Source organism: Sinohyriopsis cumingii, chromosome 13 (genome assembly GCF_028554795.1).
Source record: "Sinohyriopsis cumingii isolate HCF-2022 chromosome 13, ASM2855479v2, whole genome shotgun sequence".
Taxonomy (NCBI): domain Eukaryota; kingdom Metazoa; phylum Mollusca; class Bivalvia; order Unionida; family Unionidae; genus Sinohyriopsis; species Sinohyriopsis cumingii.
In genome coordinates this window covers 8,020,723-8,043,187 of record NC_142973.1, presented here as the reverse complement: position 1 = coordinate 8,043,187, position 22,465 = coordinate 8,020,723, and the positions used below count along the sequence as shown (strand labels likewise).

At 36.3% G+C, this 22,465-nt stretch overlaps 1 protein-coding gene across 3 annotated transcripts in view; it reads right to left on the bottom strand.

Moving 5' to 3' along the window:
* LOC149784912 (RNA cytidine acetyltransferase-like) overlaps positions 1–21,547 on the bottom strand; it is a 107,515-nt gene extending 85,968 nt beyond the window's left edge. The window contains exons 1-6 of one of the 3 annotated variants that reach the window (XM_089978504.1): positions 21,461–21,520; positions 18,781–18,883; positions 16,082–16,208; positions 14,728–14,819; positions 9,646–9,817; positions 4,437–4,559 (exon numbers count right to left, since the gene is read on the bottom strand). In XM_089978504.1, coding sequence (XP_089834630.1) covers positions 4,437–4,559; positions 9,646–9,817; positions 14,728–14,819; positions 16,082–16,189 — 495 coding nt within the window. In that variant the 5' untranslated portion in view covers positions 16,190–16,208; positions 18,781–18,883; positions 21,461–21,520. Of the gene's footprint in view, positions 1–4,436; positions 4,560–9,645; positions 9,818–14,727; positions 14,820–16,081; positions 16,209–18,780; positions 18,884–21,260; positions 21,396–21,460 lie in introns of those variants that run through there. The other 2 variants (XM_089978503.1, XM_089978506.1) reach the window with 2 other exon arrangements.
* Positions 21,548–22,465: the final 918 nt, after the last annotated feature.

The following is a 22,465-nucleotide window of genomic DNA, read 5'->3' as shown; positions in this document are numbered from 1 at the left end:
GTTTGAGGTAAAGGATGTGAATGAGAAAGTCTTTGTGTTGTGATCAGAATGGCCTCAGTTTTATCACCATTCATCTGCAGCTTGTTACATATCATCCATGATTTCACATCAGAAATGCACTTCTCTACACCTTGGATGGTAGCATCAACTTCAGTTGGGTGGCTAGATTTGTATATTTGGGTGTCATCAGCGTACAACTGGTGAGACACTGGATGATGATCTATGACACTTGAGACTGAGTGAGTGTACAGAATGAAGACAACAGGTCCAAGAACAGACCCCTGTGGAACACCACAACATAGATCAACTGGGCTGGAGTGTATTCCATTTGCAGATACAATTTGTGTCCTGTTGACCAAGTAGGACTTGAACCACAGTAAAGCTGTATCAAGAATGCCAAATACATGCTGGAGATGGTGAAGTAATATATCATGGTCTATTGTGTCAAATGCTGCAGACAAATCGAGGAGGGTGAGGACTGTAATCTTTCTGCTACCCAACACAGAGAGAATGTCATTAACTGCTTTTAGAAGAGCAGTTTCAGTACTGTGGCAAGGGCGATATGCAGCTTGTACATTGCTAAAAAGACTGTTTGAATTTAGATGAGATACAAGCTGGGATAGAACAACCTTTTCTAAGATTATCACTATATTGTCTGCAGTGTGGCAGTTTATAGTCATGTCCAGCACTGAGGCATCATGCCACAGACATAGAGCATCATGTCTCATACAGTCACATTATCCTGACAATAGACCGACCAGTCCCAACACTAACCTATTAATGCTGAGTGCCACGCAAGGCAGCTGTTAATACCATTTTTATATCCAACGCAGATGCTCTAACCACCAGGGCACCAGAGTGGTATATATTTTATATATAATAATATTTTTTTTACTTCAACACACACATGTGGGCATTACTGTAGTATAGAACAAAATCTATACTGTTACTAGCAGTCACAAACAATACACACACAACACCAGTTTTAAAACACGATTACTGTGAACAGCACATTATGTGACAGCGCTGTAATTAATATTCAACATTAAGAAAAATTTATGCACAAAGACCATTCTTCTTTCAGTCTCAAACACGTGACATAAAAAACAAGACTTCTTCCTTAACAAAGCAAGAGATATCCAAAAAGTGTTGGTCTAGATCTATGATGCAGAACAAATGTTATTAAGCAGAAACCATATTTCTTTTTTCAGTCAGTGACTTGACCTTTTACCTCAAAATCAATATTCTTCTTTATCCTAAGTGCAAGCCATGCACAAATTTTATTTACAAGTTGTAAATATGTGATTTAAAACTAATGTTGTTGTGTGGAAATATCTTTTATTCTTTTAGTCAGTGACCTTGACTTTTGTTCTTCTGGTCTCAAAACTAATAGGGGTTTTCCTTACCCCAAGTGAAAGGCATCCACAAAGCTTGGATGTTTACTCCTGGTTTGGGTGCATTTTACTTAGCTGTTTTTGATGCATTATACTTCCTCGTTTGGAACTAAAAGCCTGTTTTATATTTTGATGTGATATTTTGTGAATATTGCAAAAAATACAACCTGTGCTACAAAACAGAGTCCTTATCAAAATGTTAAATATGCCTTGCTGAATGCATCAACTGACTTAATGTCCAAGACTAGTTGAGGGTGCATTTGATTCTATGGCTCTATCTGAAGGAGTGTTCTTGTTTTGATGAAGTATAATCATTTCAAATGCGCACAAAACATCCAGAACATGAACTAGAAGGATATTTTATACTCATCCAATGCATCATCATTCAACAAGGACTGTGCTTTTTTCAAGATCAATATGCCAACAAATTGGGACTAAATGCTTAAACTCAATTTGGTTTTGTTTAATTTCAATACATGAAATAAAAGTTTATGCATTTTTAGGAGAATTGTTTATAGACATAAGAAAGCTAATCATTCACAAAAACTAATTATTGATATTTTTCTAATGCAATGCTGAACTTTAGTAAGTATGGATGTTTTCTGCATATGAAAGGTACTCCCTCCCCCCATGTGTGCAAATCAATTAAGTCAACCCATAACAGTTTTTTTTAATATAATAGCTTTATAACATTAATAAAGAGTACACTCAAATAAAATATGAAAGATTTTAATCAATGAAACATGAAAGCAGGCTTGAATATGTATACAATTTCAATCAGTGAACCACATAAGCAGGCGTGAATATCAAAAAGATTTCAATCTGTGAACCACATAAGCAGGTGTGAATATGAAAATGATTTCAATCTGTGAACCACATGAGCAGGCTTGAATATCAAAATGATTTCAATCTGTGAACCACATGAGCAGGCTTGAATATCAAAATGATTTCAATCTGTGAACCACATGAGCAGACTTGAATATCAAAATGATTTCAATCTGTGAACCACATGAGCAGGCTTGAATATCAAAATGATTTCAATCTGTGAACCACATGAGCAGGCTTGAATATCAACATGATTTCAATGTGTGAACCACATGAGCAAGCCTTGATCATTAATAACATTTTTTTTTAAATCACTGACCCACATAAGCAGCCCTGAATATAAAAAAGATTTCAATCTGTGAACCACAAGAGCAGGCTTTATTATCTATAAGATTTTAATCACTCAACAGGCCTGATTATATTATCAAACAGTAAAAAAAATTATGACTAATATATTACTGTACTGGTGCAGTAAGTCCAGTAAGGTCAAACTGAGCCACCTGACCTCCATCACCTGGTCTGAATAATGGTCTGCATGCTACAGATTTTCTATGACAGGAAAGTCAAGAAAGGTCCAGATTAGAAAGGTGGTTTATTCAGCTACAGTAGCCTTCCATAGTGACATGAGCTAACTTCCTATCTTGAAAGATTCCAAGAAGGAAGTCATCTATAACTGTCGTACTGAGGATTTTAACAGTAATGTGTTTTCACTCACACCACAGGAAAATATCTCTCCACTTCCCTTTGTATGCCTTGAAAGTGGTGGCCACAACTTGTTCTGAAAACTGTTTCCTTCTTAGATCTTGCTTGATTTGAGCCAGGTACGCAGGTTTTGATGAAAGTAAATCTTTTAGTAAATACTTACCCCATTACATCAAATTACGATAACTTTCTCTGCTACCTCCAAATTCAGCCCTCTTGGAATGACAAAACTATTACATAAACAAAGGGAAGCAGCTATTACTTAAGTTAACTCCCCTTTCTAACCACTCAGTGGTTACGGTTATATCCAGATGAAACCAGTTTTAACTTACACAAAACCTTAAAGAATGTTCACATTATGGGGATGGGCAGAAGGAATTATCTGTAATGTGATCAGGAATTATCTGAGAAAAACAGTTTACTAAAATATTTGCTTTCTCCTGCAGATGTATTACCTGATGACATTACATCAGAAGAACAGGCAAGAGGAGGTCATAATGCTGAAATGCTTTTGCCTGTGTCACTCCATACAAGCATGATTAGCTCTACTAAAAGAATGAAATTCTCTTAATGTTAGTTTAACACAACAAGAAGCAATTTGTTTGTACATGGTGCATGAAATTCCTGTTTGATTCTGTAATAGACTATTGTCTCACCATCAAAGTTTCCCAAGCGAATCAAGTGAAAGTGGCAAATTCATGCCTGGGTCTAAGGTTGTGTTTTCATTAAAGGGGACTAGTCACTGCCTGTGCAGCTACCACTAACCGAACAAGATTTTCTTCTCTCCTTCGTGACAACAAGTCACATAAATGGAAGCTCGATAAGCTAAAGTGGGCATGCAAGTCGGATAACTCTAGTATGTCAAGAACTGAGAAAATGTAAGGCTCGCGAAAGTTGCTCCCATTTCGTGAGACGAAATCTTCATTAGTATACCTGATCCTATGAGTAAAGAGCATGATTAAGTAACTTCCTTTTGCCATGTGGCCAGTGCATGCGGGTTGTGTTTTGTATTCATTCCGCCAGTAGGACGACTAGTCATTTACAGCTGATGCAGATATTGTCCATGCATTTCAGGTAACATCTGAAGGTACATATGGGGTTTTACATATTTGCTTCTCTTGCAGATATTTATTTGTGGGTTAACTAGTGATGGCAACTTGTTCTTAGGAAACCAGGTTGTGTCTTCAGAATGAATGAACTGTCAGAGCAGAAACACATATAATTTGGATCAACAGATAATGTATATAGCCCACTCACTCTGCATGTTGAAGTTAGTGTTATCATAAATTACAAGTCACATATGAGATCTTTTTTAATGAAGCTTTTTTTGAAGATCTGCCACTATCAGCAGCAATTGGAGTTATCTCTCACTAAACAATGTCCTCACTTCATCTCTTGTGTCAACCCTTCAGTTAACATAGCACTGCATCCTCACAATCACCACTACTGCCATGATAACATCAAACTGTATCAACAAAAATATATACAGTAAATTTGCCATGTAAATATACTCACCATTGTCATGGTATATAACTGCTTTAGAGATGCCATTGTTCTCAAAAGGATGATGATGACCCCTCCTCCTTCTACTGTCTCCATCGTCCTTGCCAGAAGATTGGGGGTCAGGGCCTCAAAATCCTATACAAAAACAAATAAAAAAGACAAAAATGTGTTCCAAGACATCACCGTCACCACGGATATCCTATTATAGCACATGTAACTGATCTACCAAATGTACTCCAACTGAAAACAACATAGACCCTGATCTGCCATTGTGTAAGTCATTGGAAGATGAGACTATGTTGATACTACATGCTCCAAACACATTGCATACAGACAGATCTGCCTGTGCATTATGCAATGGCATATCTGGGTCTGTGCAGTTTCCAGCTGGACTAACTTACAAGCGAGTATATATGGTAACTGCAAAACATGACCATAATGCATTACCTACTAATATTGTGGTGGTTCATGAAAAATGTTTTGGAAAATGTTCTGTACTCAACAAATTTGTGATGACAAAAACAAGGGCTGATGCCATGTATCATAATAAATCACAGTAAATTTACTCATTTGTCCCTAAAAATCAGTAAAAGGTGTTTTGTAAGTTTATCAAGTCTCCCTGATAGGAATGTAACCCAAAGTACAAAATTATACCAGTGCATATCTAGTTATTTTCTGTCCATCAATTTGGGGACAGACACACAGCGTGATACGTGGAATGATAGAAACACACAGTGATATACATGGAATGATGAATACACACAGTGATATACATGGAATGATGAAGATGCACAGCATAATACATGAACTGGTTAAGAAGATACATGTGTGATGCAAGGACAGATGGAGAAGACACAATGTGATGCATGGACTGATGGAGAAGACACAATGTGATGCATGAAGTGATGGAGAAGACACACAGTGTGATGCATGGACTGATGGAGAAGACACAATCTGATGCATGGATAGATGGAGAAGACACAATGTGATGCATGGACTGATGGAGAAGACACAATGTGATGCAAGGACAGATGGAGAAGACACAATGTGATGCATGGACTGATGGAGAAGACACAATGTGATGCATGGACTAATGGAGAAGACACAATGTGATGCATGGACTGATGGAGAAGACACAATGTGATGCATGGACTGATGGAGAACACACACAATGTGATGCATGGACAGATGGAGAAGACACAGGTGTGATGCATTGAGAAATGGAGAAGACACAGAGTGTGGTGCATGGACTGATGGAGAAGACACAGTGTGATGCATGGACTGATGGAGAAGACAATGTGATGCATGGACAGATGGAGAAGACACATGGTGTGATGCATGGACAGATGGAGAAGACACGCAATGTGATGCATGGACAGATGGAGAAGACACAGGTGTGATGCATCGACAGATGGAGAAGGCACACAGTGTGATGCATGGACTGATGGAGAAGACACAATGTGATGCATAGACAGATGGAGAAGACACACAATGTGATGCATAGACAGATGGAGAAGAAGACACAGTGTGATGCATGGACTGATGGAGAAGACACGCAATGTGATGCATGGACAGATGGAGAAGATACAGGTGTGATGCATCGACAGATGGAGAAGACACAGAGTGTGATGCATGGACTGATTGAGAAGACATGCAATGTGATGCATGGACTGATGGAGAAGACACACAATGTGATGCATGGACTGATGGAGAAGACACAGTGTGATGCATGGACTGATGGAGAAGACACAGTGTGATGCATGGGCTGATGGAGAAGAAGACATAGTGTGATGCATGGGCTGATGGAGAAGACACACAATGTGATGCACAGACTGATGTAGAAGACACAGTGTGATGCATGGGCTGATGGAGAAGAAGACACAGTGTGATGCATGGGCTGATGGAGAAGATGCACAATGTGATGCATGGACTGATGGAGAAGACACACAATGTGATGCATGGATGGAGAAGACACAATGTGATGTACAGACTGATGTAGAAGACACAGTGTGATGCATGGGCTGATGGAGAAGAAGACAGTGTGATGCAAGGGCTGATGGAGAAGACGCACAATGTGATGCATGGACTGATGGAGAAGACACATGGTGTGATGCATGGACTGATGGAGAAGACACACAATGTGATGCATGGACTGATGGAGAAGACACAGTGTGATGCATGGGTTGATGGAGAAGACACACAGTGTGATGCATGGACAGATGGAGAAGACACACAATGGGATGTATGGACTGATGAAGACACAGTGTGATGCATGGATAGATGGAGAAGGCACACAGTGTGATGCATGGACTGATGGTGAAGACACAACAGTGTGATGCAGTATGGGTTGATGGAGAAGACACACGGTGTGATGCATGGGTTGATGGAGAAGACACACAATGTGAAGCATGAACTGATGGAGAAGACACACAGTGTGATGCATGGGCTGATGGAGAAGACACACAATGTGATGCATGGACTGTTGGAGAAGACACACAATGTGATGCATGGACTGATGGAGAAGACACAACAGTGTGATGCATGGGCTGATGGAGAAGACACAACAATGTGATGCATGGACTGATGGAGAAGACACACAGTGTGATGCATGGGCTGATGGAGAAGACAATGTGATGCATGGATAGATGGAGAAGGCACACAGTGTGACGCATGGACTGATGGAGAAGCATGGTGTGATGCATGGACTGATGGAGTGTGTGCGATGTGATTTGGACTTTTAATGTGGCAGTTTATAGTGATGTCTAGCACTGGGGCATCATGCCGCTGACATGTAGCATGATGTCCCACCCAGCCACATTATCCTGACATGAGGCCGACCAGTCCTAACACTAATCTCTTGATGCTGAGTGCCAAGCGAGGCAGTTGTTAGTACCATTTTTGTAAGTCTTTGGTATAACTTGGCTGCGAATCAAACCGACACCTCCCGCATCTGAGGCGGACGCTCTAACCACTAGGCCACTGGAGTGGTGTTGACTGATGGAGAATACACACAATGTGATACATGGACTAATGGAGAAGACACAATGTGATGCATGGATTGATGGAAAAGACACACAATGTGATGCATGGACTGATGGAGAAGACATGGTGTGATGCATGGACTGATTGAGAAGACACACAGGTGTGATGCATGGACTGATGGACAAGACACACAGTGTGATGCACAGACTGATGTAGAAGACAGTGTGATGCATGGGCTGATGGAGAAGAAGACACAGTGTGATGCATGGACTGATGTAGAAGACATACAGTGTGATACATAGGCTGTTGAAGACACACGTTGTGATGCGTGTACTGCTGGAGAAGACAGTGTCATGCACGGACAATTGGAGAAGACACACAACTGATGAAGAAGAATAACCGTGATGCATGGACTGAAGAAGAAGACACAGTGTGATGTAAAGATGTCAACAGGTACCAGGGTACTCGCCCACTGATACTAACCCAGGTAATAAAATGGGCATCCAGGTACCCCTTTAAAAACTAGTTTCCAAGTTCAGATCGAGACACAGAATAATGATTATAGTTAGAGGCTTGTGTTGTGTGCACATTTATTCATCATCACAGATGCTGATATTGTTGCTTAGAATCTACTTCTCATACATGTACTATATAATAATATAAGGAAGGACACCTCTCCTTTCCTGTGCGACCTATTCAAGAATCGCCACTGTTATTTCAAGCTAGATTTCAGGTAGTGTAATAAATTTGGGACTGATGCTTAGCATAGGCATTCAACTTTGCATGCCTGTCCAAAGTTTGGCTTACTATCATACCTTTAAGGAATGCCAAACCATTTCCCCATACTACCACTCGTCATTGCCTTGATCGTGTCCGCTTAACATGCAAGTGCAATTTGCTGAAGGAAATAATGCCCTCTCATTAGCCGAAGGAAAATGACATACTGAAACCGATTTACGACTTGATTTTGCATAATTATATAGTACATATATGACTGATAATTATATAGTACATATATGACTGATAATTATATATTACATATATGACTGATAATTATGTAGTACATATATGACTGATGGCTAATTTGGAAACAACAATATGAGCTCCTGTGTTCATCGTTAGACGTCTGTCTAGTTTTCTTATTTTCTATTTATAGTATGTACATGAAACAGTTCCAAGAAAATACATGGGTTCTTGAATGTGAAACGACATTTCAAAGATTCATCCTATTTTGACACCACATCCATAGTGGACCAGTCTAAATTGAAAAATAAATAGCGCCTGATACTGTAATAAACGGGCTTTATTGATTTGACTAATGGATGTTATATGAATGAAAATTGTTACAAGTGGGAATTTGTTAAACTTAAAAACTGGGGCAAATCAATAGCACTTTTAAAAGTTTGACATAGGAATTTGATAGCGATGTTAACACAGCAGTCATCATTTGTGGACTTCACGACTATTCGCGAAAGTTATACATGTAAACCAGTTAAAGTAAGTGATGTGCAAAAATAATTTATCAATTTCTTTTGTGTCTGTACTCTTGTACTAACTATTAATCCACAATGATTTAGCCGATTTGTGACAAAAATTTTAACTGCAGATCCATGTAAGTAGCAAAAATAAATGTACGTTTTTCCATACAGTTTTCTTTAATTAATAATTATGGGATGTAATAAATGGATTGCTCATTTTATGCTCAGATTATGATTTTTTGCCACATATTAGTAATAATTAAACTTATACTACTCTTGGGGGCTGGCATGTGTGAACCCACAACAAAGCAGTTTAGGTTCACATTTAATACAATTTCCTTTCATCGGGTACCCTGGTAACCAATCATTAGGATCAATGGGTAAAAGTTTCTTAAAATTTTGACATCTCTAGTGTGATGCATGGACTGTTGGAGAAGACACACTGTGAGATGCATGGACTGATAGAGAAGACTGTGCATGATGAATGGAATCCTGGAGAAGGCACACAGTGTGATGCATGGACTAATACAGAAGACTGAGTGATCAGGAGTTTAGAAGCATGAAAGAGTGAGAGAACGAGAGAGACTCAGAGCAAATTTATTACTGGTAACAAAGTTTCTGACAAGATATTATGCAATTTTACTGCCACGAAAGTTGATGTTCAGCCAATCAGAAAGCCCTTTGCATTCATTATTGTTGTGTTTGAAATGATGTTTAAAAATATATATGTGCATCGAGGCCAAACAAAAAGATCAACTTACTTGCAGAATACACATCCCATATGTATTTCCCAGTATCTTGTGTGTTTCAGCATAGTAACAGTAACGAATGTTTGTGGCTGAGACAAACAGTTCAAATGGATCATCTTCGTTTATGTCCAGTCTGCCACTTTTAATCTTCTTTTGCAGCTGCCTCATGCGCTTCTTTCTATGACTGAAATGCAAGGAAATTAAGTCGTTTACAAACAAGTTTAAAAAAAAACAAAAATTTATATTTTAGTTTAAATTTACTTTTCCCGTACCCAGGAAAATTGGTTTTAAGGATATTTTGAGGAAACACTCCATATTGTTATTTATATTTAATTTCTATTGTGTTCGCATTTGTTCATGATTATATGTTATACATAAATTTAATTTCTATTGTATATGTTGGGGTTTGTTCATGATTATATGTTATACATATATATTTAATTTCCATTGTGTGTTGGGGTTTGTTCATTGTTACATGATATATATATGTTTAATTTGTATTGTGTGATTGACTTTATCCATGATCAAGAGTAGAAGTTAGGCCTGCATGTCTAATATCATGTAGGGTAAACATGTTTACCTGATTCGAGTTCTAGATACTGCCTTGATTCTGATCTCAGAATCATCTAGAAACAAATTTTGTTTACTTTTTTCAAAAAAAATTCCATTAATATGACAGAGCAGCTAGATCTATATAAGATTATTTAACATTTAGAATTTTCTGGAAATGAACTTTTGACCTTCAGACTGGTTCTCACATTGTGTCAGGTTTTTATAATAAGGTTGATTATATTGGAATTACTCATTCCTACCTTATATTAGAAGTGGATCAGTCTTATTGTTGTGTTCAGTTTTTAATTCGAGAGAACTTAAAATTATTCACTGGAATTACAAAGTACTCATTAACATTTCTTGGACTAAATCGTTCTTTTGGAACTATTGTGAATTCTTTTAAGGACATTTTGGTTTATATCATTTTGATACTCCAAGACTGTTAGCGCATTAGCACACTCACGAATACATTCACATAAGCATATTCAACATTGGAATTGATTCGGAACAGCACTGGAATTCATTTGGAACTCTATACATTGGGACTTGTGATAGAGAATTTAGGACATTTGGGATTTAATTCACAATACTATAAGTTCTTTTTAAATTTTCACATTGTATTCTGGGGAATGAAATTATGTGTCGAAATTTGCATGGCTCTTTTTCTGTTACTTAGTTTAGGACAATATTTTCCCATCTTCTACAATCCTAGAATTGCAATACTGTGGCTTCCATCTTATAAAGCCTTATTCATTAGGAAAATGGCTTTATTAGACAGGTGGCCATTCTAGTCAGGGATCATGCAGATATGTGTAACGATAATACATAAAGCAAGAAAGGAGTAACTAATTTTGAAATATTTATTACATTTTCATGTGAAAATTGCATGCATGTTGTGGAATCAATGTGATACAACTTATATTCATGTCATTTAAAACAATTATGAATAATCATCAATAACAGCTCAAAACCTCGTCATTCAAATCAGAGTACAAATTCACATCCAATTTGAAATCAATACATGAGAAGTCAGAAAGACTTGTACCATTCTTCCTTTGAGTTACCCCGTAATCTAATATCACACAAATGAGCTGAATTCAGTTATCTTTTGTCATTTTCTCAACTTCTGGTGGCAATAATAGCAAGTAAGTGACAAAACCTGACAACTAAGGAACACACAGCATTAAGGACACTTATATTTGAACATGATTAAAGTTAGGTAGTTTGTTGGCATGATGGAACAAATGTCATTGTCAATTTATAATTTAGAAATCAATATTCATGAGATTTCAGTCTGTAAACCCTAATAAATATCTGCATCCATGGGGTAAATTTGACAAATTTGCACTAAAATGCCAGCTATTGGCTGTGGTACACTGTATAGCAGTGGCTGTCCAAGTGGGGGTGTGGGTGATTTTGAATATAAAATTGCTAATGTAAATGTATTCTGGACATGAAGAGAATGTGGCCATTCAAGACTGGGACAGTCGATGCAGGGGATCGCATGCATGCACACCCTCCCCAAAATGTAATGCATCACTATTAAACAAGGTGACCAATTATATATAGAGAATGTGATAAAAGCATTATACAATTTAACACTAAAAGAGAGCATAGTCCACAAGCTGGATTAAATGGGATAATATGTATGCCTGTTTTCTATATTATGGATCATTGAAATTTTCAAATTCCACCCATTTGATCTTTGGTGTGAAATATGGACTTCTCTTATACTCTACCAGCCTCTCATGCTGTCACTGTCAAAAGAAGACACATTCATGTTACATACATTTAGTATGCAACATGTATGTCAAAAATTGCCTTGTTTTTCAACAAAACAACAAGCGACATGAATGGAAATCTTGACATTTTAAGATTATATTTGTCATAACTTGTTACATTAAAACCTGTCTTTAGCGACATCTGCCAAGAGCAACTACCTGTCTTTTATGACTACAATCATCTACGACAGATTAGTGTTATTGCCACCAGCAGAACACAATCAGCATTTGACACTGACATGAATGAATGTTTCACAAAAACTGATGAATACCACTATAGTTTATTTAATCAACTGTAACCATGACTACAGCCAGTCAACTGATACCCAGGTACTTGGGTACCTGCCCATTCATAATTACCAGGTTGATAAAATGAGCTATAGGGTACCTGTCTAGCATTTACCAGTTTCTGCCAGTGCTTGATAAGGAAGCACTCTTTGTTTTCAAGTTGACAATCCTTTGACCAAGCCTTGATTATGTATACTTTTTCAGTGCCAAGCAGAGGTCTGACTCTTCCAGTAAAATACTGACCCTAATCACATAGCTTGTTTTCCCATGTGACAACCCTTTGATTGTACCGCAAGTTTGGTTCTGTGGCAAGTGAGAGAGGGTGGTTATTTGATCTTGCTGCACAAATGATGTGTTTAGTTGCAACCTTTAATAGATTTCACAAACTTGTATAATCTAAATGTTACTTACCAAACTCAAGTTCAGTCTCTAAATTAACATCTTGCATGTGACGGTGAGGCCAAGGAAAGGAAGTTAGATGATATTTATGATGACATTGATGATGGAGGCTTTCAGAACGTTATCAGACACCGAGGATGAATTCTTGGACTTTGTAGCAGATACATGCATGCCAACCATTATTATGGCATAATCATTATGCCTCTTCACCAGATTACATTTTATGCTTGCATAAAGATGGATTAGGCTTTTTTGTTTCATTAAAAAATTGTTTTATAAAATAAAGAAAAAGTTGTTTTTCTCATTTTTATTATCTCTTTAAATAATCTCATAAATTTGAGAATATTCTTAAAAGAGATGACTGCTCTATAAGTACTTTCCTGAGTTATTTATAGCAAATATAATGGCCAATTTCCAAGAAAACAGACAAGTTTCTTCAAATAGGAACTTTGCCTCACAGATTCATTAAATATGTGTGTATGTGTGTGATTTGGATTTTTAATGTAGCTTTAACAATTTTTCAGTCATATCGCTATGATGTCTGCAGTGTGACAGTTTATAGTGATGTCAAGCACTGGGGCATCATGCCACAGACATGTAGCATGATGTCCCACCCAGTCACATTATCTTGATACCAGGCCGACCAGTCCTAACACTAACCTCTTAATGCTGAGCGCCAATACTTCATTCTTGTGGAAGTTCCATTGGATGCCTTCTGTAAACATCAGCTATTTTGAGCTGGTTTTTGTAGCACTACCTTTAGGGGGAAAACCCCTATTAGATACTACATTCACTGATGTGAATGACCATTACTTCAGATCATGTGGTGTCTGTTTAAGCTATACTCATAATCTGCTATTTAAAATAATTGGGTCCGATTCTCCACTCTCCAAAATGGAGGTTAAGGATTTCATTCAGTACTTTCTGGTGTATGTATAATTAGAATCACGGCTAGGGCTCAATAACTTAGGTAAAGGCTCTGATGTTGATGTATACAACACCGAGTTTTTATAATTCATAGTGATGCAAAATAGACAAAGAAATGGTAAATGAAGAAATGGAAGCCATGGTTGGTCACATGGCTTCAATGTCATGACACTGAATGAGTTCTCTCAAGATTTTAAAGCATATAAAAAATTCTTCCATGAAAAATAATTATAAAATTATAATGATTACTCTAAAATCTTTCTATACATAATAGATGTGTACCAAAAATGTAAAAAGTTAAAACTAATGTTGAATATAACATACTACACTGCTATAGAAGTTATCAAGTAGGCCTAAGTGTATGGAGTCAAACAGGTAACAAGTGTTCTATTTACAGTGCACTGCACTGAGCAACTTTGGTACATGTATATCAACTGCCAATAAAGCCATACACACTACGAGGTAAAGGGTTAATCAATTATTACAAGGGGCATCATCGGATTAAGCTTATTAGCTTTTTGTTAATGAAATTTATGATGTATCCTCTGAGTGAATTACTGCTTTAGTGTTAATCTCAATTACTGAATGCTCAAGTGGCCTAAGTGGTTAGAGCATCTGCCTCGGTTGTGGGATGTCGTGGATGCAAACCCAAGCCGAGTCATACCAAACTTATAAAAATGGTACTAGCAGCTACCTCACTTTGCACTCAGCATTAAATGGTTAGTATAAGAACTGGTCAGTGTGGTGTCAGGATAATGTGACTGGATGGGACATGATGCTACATGTCTGTGGTATGATGCCCCAGTCCTAGATATCACTATAAAATGCCACACTGCAGACACTGCAATATGATTAAAAGTGTTAAAGCAACATTAAAAAATACTGATCAAGCCACACATAATTATTTGATCCATCACATCTGTAATCAGTGATGCTGATCTTACCCAGGTAAAAGTACACTTGCACCAGGTAACTGGTGAAGTAGGAGTTTAGCTGTACTATAACTTCCAAAATGAAATTTTAGTGGACCATGATACAATGAATACTCTAAATCTTTGTTTTGATTTTGGTTCATCAAAATGTGGAAAATTCATTCAATAAATGCATTTCTAAGCATTTAATCTTACACATAAGGAATAAAGTTTACCTGCTGAATCCTAATTCCTTCTTGTAACACCAAAGAACAGATGGCCTGGCCTTAAGAAGTGCTTTGGACAGCATATGATGCAAGATGACGACCTAGAAAGGATATGAAATTTTTTGTTATAAGGTTCTAATGTACTACATCTACCTATAAATCAACTTCTAAGAATAGAAAACAACTAAAATAATTAGTGCTAATTCCATTATTCTATATTTGCTGGTATATTTTTATGATTAAAAAACTGAAGTCTAGACCGTAGAAACAATAAATCTGTTATAATACTGAAAGGTTGATATGCAAACTACATCCATTAACCAAGTGTCCACGACTACAGTCTGTTTCAAATTGCTATAGCTGACTTACACCAGCTTTGTGCAAGGACACATTCCTCTTTTTTTTAATTAATAATCATAATAAAAGAAATTCTGTTCAAGATCACTGAATAAACATATCTGAAAAAGTAGAGTGTGTCACTGAATGGCTTTTAATACTATTGAATATGAAAGTTAAAATATTGATGATGGACTTTTAATATGCATTATGCTGACATGTGGAACTCAAATTCATGCATCAATAAAATTTGTGTTGCCTCCCTTACAGTATTCAAATATGTGTATCCACTTGATTAGCCATTCTGGGATCTCTATGTAAAATGTATTTTAAATAAGCATATATATATATATATGTATAACTTCCTTGATGAATGCTACATTAAACCTATGACAGAATGCTCATTCAAGGGCCCAATGTACCAATTAAGTTTAACTGAATAACCATTTATGTCAAGATGAAGTACACGTGTAAACAGTTGCCCACCTGAAATTGACATATGTTGTGATAAGCACTACACAACCTATACCTGGCACCGCTCTGGTGGAATAGCAGTAAGAGCATCCACCTTGAATGCGGGAGGTTGTGGGTTCGATCCCCGGCAGAGTCATACCAAAGACTTACAAAACTGGTACTAACAGGTGCCTCGCTTGGCGCTCAGCATTAAGAGGTTAGTGTTAGGACTGGTCAGTCTGGTGTCAGGATAATGTGACTCTGTGGGACATCATGCTACATGTCTGCCCCAGTGCTAGACATCACTATAAACTGCCACACTGCACACATGGTAGTGATATGACTGAAAAATTATTAAAGCTACGTTAAAATTCCACATCACACACACCTTTACCTGTGGTACAAATTTTCTTGTAACAATCACATTCAGCATTAACAACTAAATAAAAATTGTATACTGCATGAACTAATTAGCAGGAGTTTTGTGCATCAATACTTTTCAAATATGCATGATTTGCACACTCCAAAAAACAGAACTAGTTGAAAGGACTTAAACCTATTCACTGTTTTATACCTGATCCCGTCCATGATCCCCAATGATCAAAAACATTGTGCGATGTTTCTGGGCCACTCCATTCTCTATCTGGATTCTTATCCTGTTGTCAATTTTTTTCCTCACCATGGTTCAAAGCACTTTTTGTCTAAAATAATTAAAAATACTAATGAATTTTTCAATTTTGTAAAACTCTCAGCAATGGACATTTAAGCTTGTATTTTACTGATGTAGTCCTGGTATTTATGTGCACAGTACTGGACTCTATTTATACAGTTGATTCTGGTCAAGAAATAAAGTTGACCTATTTGGGATTCTTTGCAAGTAACCTTCAGACAGCCATGCATATTCCAGTAGATATTTCCACTTGTTAAATGTTTAGAATAATACAATGATAATCTACTAAAATTAATCCAGTCTCATTTATTCACCATGCAAGGCAGCCACTGATGTTCTAATTATCAAGTTGGCAATCATTTTCTTCAGCATAGATGATTGAGAAGAGATACTCGATTTTGATACATGGGTTCCTGCTGCATGCCAAGCCACTCATGCATTAAAACCAAGATACTTCACAAAATGAAGGAAGTAAGAGAGTTTCATTCAAGTCAATGATTTACTAAAAGTCACTGCCAAGTCAAAAGGGGAAATTGAAATCGCTCATATGCATTAAAAAAAGGCAACATATGTACTAATAACATGATTCCAGTCACTTTCTGAGTTTGAGCCCAGATTAGCATATGTTTAAATATACTCATTATTCAAGTTCTACCCAAGAAGACAAACCCTTTTTTCAAAGCCATTATTCACATTGACACCACCCACAATCATTGCATAAAGTTTGAAGTCTCTATCTTAAATGTTCAAGAGATCATTTGACATTTAAAGCTGCACTGTTTACACAGCATAATTTAGTTTACTGCCTGTGAATATTTAAAAAACAGTAACATGTAAATGAGCATGCATGTGGCTGTCAGCTGTTCTTCTTCTGGATTTAACACTATTTCTTAGCACAAGATAGCCTATACATGGCAGGAGAAGAACAAGGGAAAACCCCAGTAAGAACCACCAATCCATAAGAAGCTACTGGCAAGCATTCTCACATACCCACAAGCCAAAGACTCAAACCCATGCAGACATAGGTGAGTTGGTAATGATTGGAGAAGGTAAACATTTCTGACCACTCAGCAAATTGAGTCCCCTTGGCTGTCAGTAATGCATAAACACTGTTCCAATTAAATTATATATTTCCACATCCCTGCTACAGAGGATTATTTTGTAGGATTATTTGTTCATTTGCAATTCACTGTGTAGTTTCTTATTAATTGTGGATTTTATGTGTCCAGCTGCATCACTGATTTTTTTCAATACAAATATATACCAGTACAAAACATTACCAGAATGATCCAAGAGATGTTTAACTTAAATATAGTCAACAAAGGTATGTTGTACAAACTAAATCCTATCATAACAACTGGCAAAAGCCACACACCAAATGAAACAATCTCGAGGTGAGTGTGAAAAAGTATATACATTATAACAGCAGTCTGCTGTCCAGTAAGCCTAACAGGTAGAAAGGAAGTATATACATTATAACAGCAGTCTGCTGTCCAGTAAGCCTAACAGGTAGAAAGGAAGTATATACATTATAACAGCAGTCTGCTGTCCAGTAAGCCTAACAGGTAGAAAGGAAGTATATACATTATAACAGCAGTCTGCTGTCCAGTAAGCCTAACAGGTAGAAAGGAAGAATGGTCTAGTTTATAACTGCTTCAATGAAACGGCATTGGTTCAGTAATTGTAAACGCTGTTTACACTGAGAAATTTTTGTAAACATAGTAGCTTTAATTACATTAGGCATGTACCGTTATGTACACAAGGACAGAGAGGATCCCATAATCCCTGCCATTAATTACATTAGGCATGTACCATTATGTACACATGGACAGGGAGGATCCCATAATCCCTGCCATTAATTACATTAGGCATGTACCATTATGTACACATGGACAGGGAGGATTCCATAATCCCTGCCATTAATTACATTAGGCATGTACCGTTATGTACACATGGACAGGAAGGATCCCATAATCCCTGCCATTAATTACATTAGGCATGTACCATTATGTACACATGGACAGGGAGGTTCTCATACTCCCTGCCTTTTCTTACAAAAGCATGTCATGGAACATGGGATTTCTAATCCATGAAAAAGCAGACATTTATGATCTGAAATTAAACTATACAAACTTAATCTTAGTCAATATACTAAATTTAGCAACAAAAGTGTAGTACATGTTTTGTTATGTAATGTATCTGACTCCACATATGTGAGAAATACTAAGATATTATCACTGTCTACACTAGGGATGATTCTCGGTATTCAATTCATATTTTTAATATTTATTAAAGGCAAGTTAAAAGTAAAAGTTAAACCAAACCATTTTACAAAACCCGGAAGAAAATAAAACCTATTCATAACCTTTTTTTAATGAATATCAGTACGGCTACTGTCAAAATGAGGAAAAGAAGATCGATCAAAACCTTTTCTCTATGTAAGAAACATAATCATAAATATTTCTTGAGACCCGACTTTGTACCAGTTCCTTCTTCCTGATTCCACATTTTAACAACTGTCTCTACCTTATGAAATGTGTAATTAGCTGAAAATAATGGTCAGAATAATTACTTTAGTTACTGATTTTATTTTAACCCTTTACCTCATGCAAGCGCCTTTTGACACCTCTACTCCATTCACATAAAAGCACCTTTTAACGCCTGCTGTAAACATCAGCCATTTTAAGCGGGTTTTGGTAGCGCTACCTTTGGGGGAAAAAACCATATTAGATACTACATTTATTTCTGCAAATGACCATTACATCAGATCATGAAGTCACTGTTTATGCTCTGGTCGAAATCTGCTATTTAAAGTAACTGGGTTGTATTCTCCACTCTCCAAATTGGAGGTCATGGATTTCATTCAGTACTTACAAAATTTTCATGATTAGAATCAGAACTATGAAAGCTTCAATAACTTAGGTAAAGGCTCTGATATTGGTGTAGGCAGCAATTATTTTTTATATATTATCAAATTCAGATGACTTAGTGATGTAAATGCAGACAAAAAACTTGTAAATTTCGAGTATGAGAAATGGCAGCTACAGTTGGTCACGCGGCTTCACTGACTTTATGGTGAATGAGATCTCAAGATTTTAATGCACTTAAAAAAATTCTTCCATGAAAAATAATTACACAGCTATAACGATCGGACTTTACTCTTAAATTTTTCCATACATAATAGATGTGTTCCAAAAATGTAAAATGGTTAAAATTGCTGTTCAAGGTAACAGACAGTACATTGCTTAACAGTTGACAGGCAGGCCTATGTGTATGGAGTCAAATAGGTAACAGGTGTTCTATTTATAGTGTACTGCACTGAGTAACTTTGCTACATGTGTATCAAAGGCCTAAAACACCAGATACTCTATGAGGTAAAGGGATAAATTTATGCAAACTATTTTCTCTAAATTTTCAGATGGTAATGAACTAAACTGAGTTAATATCAATGAATATATTTACAAGATCACGTTAATAAATAAGCATTACTTGTTTCAAAAGCAACACATAAGTTTGAACTGTGTATGACTCATAAACGGGGTTGTTGTTGTTGTTGTAGAGTTTAACTACATTTTTCAGTTATACATGGCAGCCAGTATTAATGGTGGAGGAAGAACCTGGGAAATCTCTGGAAAGAAGCTACTGGCAAGCTTTTTCACATACCCACATTAGCCGAATCCGAGACTCGATCCTACGCAGACAGACCGGGGGTGGGGGATGGGGGGAACACATTAATAATACCTTGTACATAGAATAGATCAATTTACTCCTAAAGCTAAATGTTCACAAAACGTAACTATATAGCCATATGTAAGAGATATTAAGAGATATACAAAATTTGACACCAAATAACATGAGATATTTCAAAAGATACCATAATGAGTTCATTTTTTTAATCCTGTCACTAAAAGTATGCAGAAAATGTTTCATTTTTAAGAGAAACTTTAAGTTGTGCATGACTCAGGAACATGGAATTTCTACGAACATGTTAGGGGACGCTTCATAAAAAATGTACCAGAAGGCTTCAAATGTACCTAGTCCTACATGTAAGACCATGACGCTGATATTTATGTTTTGAGCATCAGGGTCTTACTGCCTAAATAACAGCGCGGTGTAGTGTGTTTTGATGTCAACTAACATTGTAACGAAAGTAAATTTTTCAGGAATAACTCACACAACTGGCAACTAAAATAATGGCGCTTTTCTTCAGAGTAAAGTAATAATGTTTTAGTCAGACTTTACTTACTCTGATGTCTTTTCTCAAATTAAAATCAAATTCTCACAAAAGAAATGGACCTATTGTCAAGTTTTGTTGGCCTACATTTCAGTTGAGTGGAAAGCAATGAAAGTCGGGCATGCCGAAATTAGATTAAGTTGAAACATTATTCTTTAACAACAAATAAAAATATGTTATGCCTATTAGAAGTGTAAAGCAACGTTTCATTTCATTCAAAAAACAAATCAGACAAATGAACCTACTTAAACATACTTCGGCATACCTCGCATTGCAACAAATTCAAATGTATGTCAATGGAACATGAAAATGCATCCATTTGCTAGTGTCATATTTTCATTCCACCAGGATAAAGACAGCAGAGTAAGTATACTAATTACACATAAATTAGTGGATAGATGCTGCCAAATGTGTGAGATATTCCTGAAACTCTGACTACATGCTATACAAGGCCATTATTTGGATAGTAGGACATAGCACTAAAACAAAACTAACATGTGCTATGTCTTACACTGTAGGACTACAGATGTACCTGGAATACAGAAAGTCAATTTAATATCAAAACATTTATAATTAACCATATATATACAAGCAAATTTCAACATGAAATGCCATGAGGACAATAATTTACAAGATGTGACTAAAGACCAATATTAAAAATGGTGGACGACGCGCGTGTATGAATGTATAATGCCTATTTATTACAAAAGATATCATATACGAGATCATTTTTTAAATCTGTACTCACATTATGCAGAAAACATTCCATTTTTATATATTTTATAATTTCGAACTAACTGATTTAGCCGGCAATGTAGTATTCGAATAGCCTAGCACTATTATTATTACCCTTTCTTCGTGGACGGAGGCTACGACGTGGTAGCTAAAACTCGACTCAAGTAAGCCGAATGCAAACTGTACGTTTATTTAAACTGCTGTAGAAATAAATCTGACGTTAGCAACGCGCCATAATATATTATATATATTATATTAATATATTGAGGTCATGTAATCTATGGGCTAGTAATCAGATAACGATTATAAGTCACCTGTTGCAACGTCTTGGTTGATATAAACTGTTTTGTTGATTTGCTACATGTGCTTATCATGTCCGCCGTGGAATATTGTCGAAAGTGTCCAAATGTAAGGTAAAGACTAAAAGATGCATTGAGCAACTGAGCAACAACCCCATGCTGTCAATAAATGCAACAAAAGCAGGAAAGCACGGAACAAAAGAGTGTGTGTGTGTGATTATATATATATATATATATATATATATATATATATATATATATATATATATATATATGTGTGTGTGTGTGTGTGTGTGTGTGTACGCATATATGTATGTGTGTGATAATTATTTCAATATAATATTTTTCTCTACATAATAGTTGGTTTTCTAACACTGAATTTTGTTTTTGCACTCTCCAGCTTCAAAAATACATTTAGCTCAGAATCCCACAATTGAAAGTAAAGAGTCAGTTGATTAACTTCACTTATAAACTTATAAACTCAATTTGAGTTGACTCAGAGGTAATCATTAAATACATGTTTATAGACAAACACTGCTAATTTTATGTAATTATTTGAAAGGTTTTTATATCATCATAGGATGGAAACACTTTGAATGTTTATAATCTTTGGTAAAGTCATGGATTCGAAATCCTTACATGGTTATGAAAAGAGACTTATAACAAAATTATCTAATACCAAATTATGTTTGAAACAGCCTTTTTATGGGCAAAACCTGAAAAAGGCAGAATAATATATTATTAAAAAGAAGATATTGCAGACAGGTAACCATGTAAGACAAGCAAATATGTAAGTGATGAAAATTAGTATTCCATTTTAAATGACCGCCATCCTGCGATGCATGCGAGGAAACATACTTTAGTATTTTTCTCGAGAAGACGCTAAAGTCGAGAGACAAAAAGAGGCACTAAAGTATACCCCATGCTTAATGAATGGTTTTATTTAGTATCGTCTTATATTCAGGGAAAAGAAACGCTCGAACACATATCAACATAACTGACACAATTTTATAAACACTA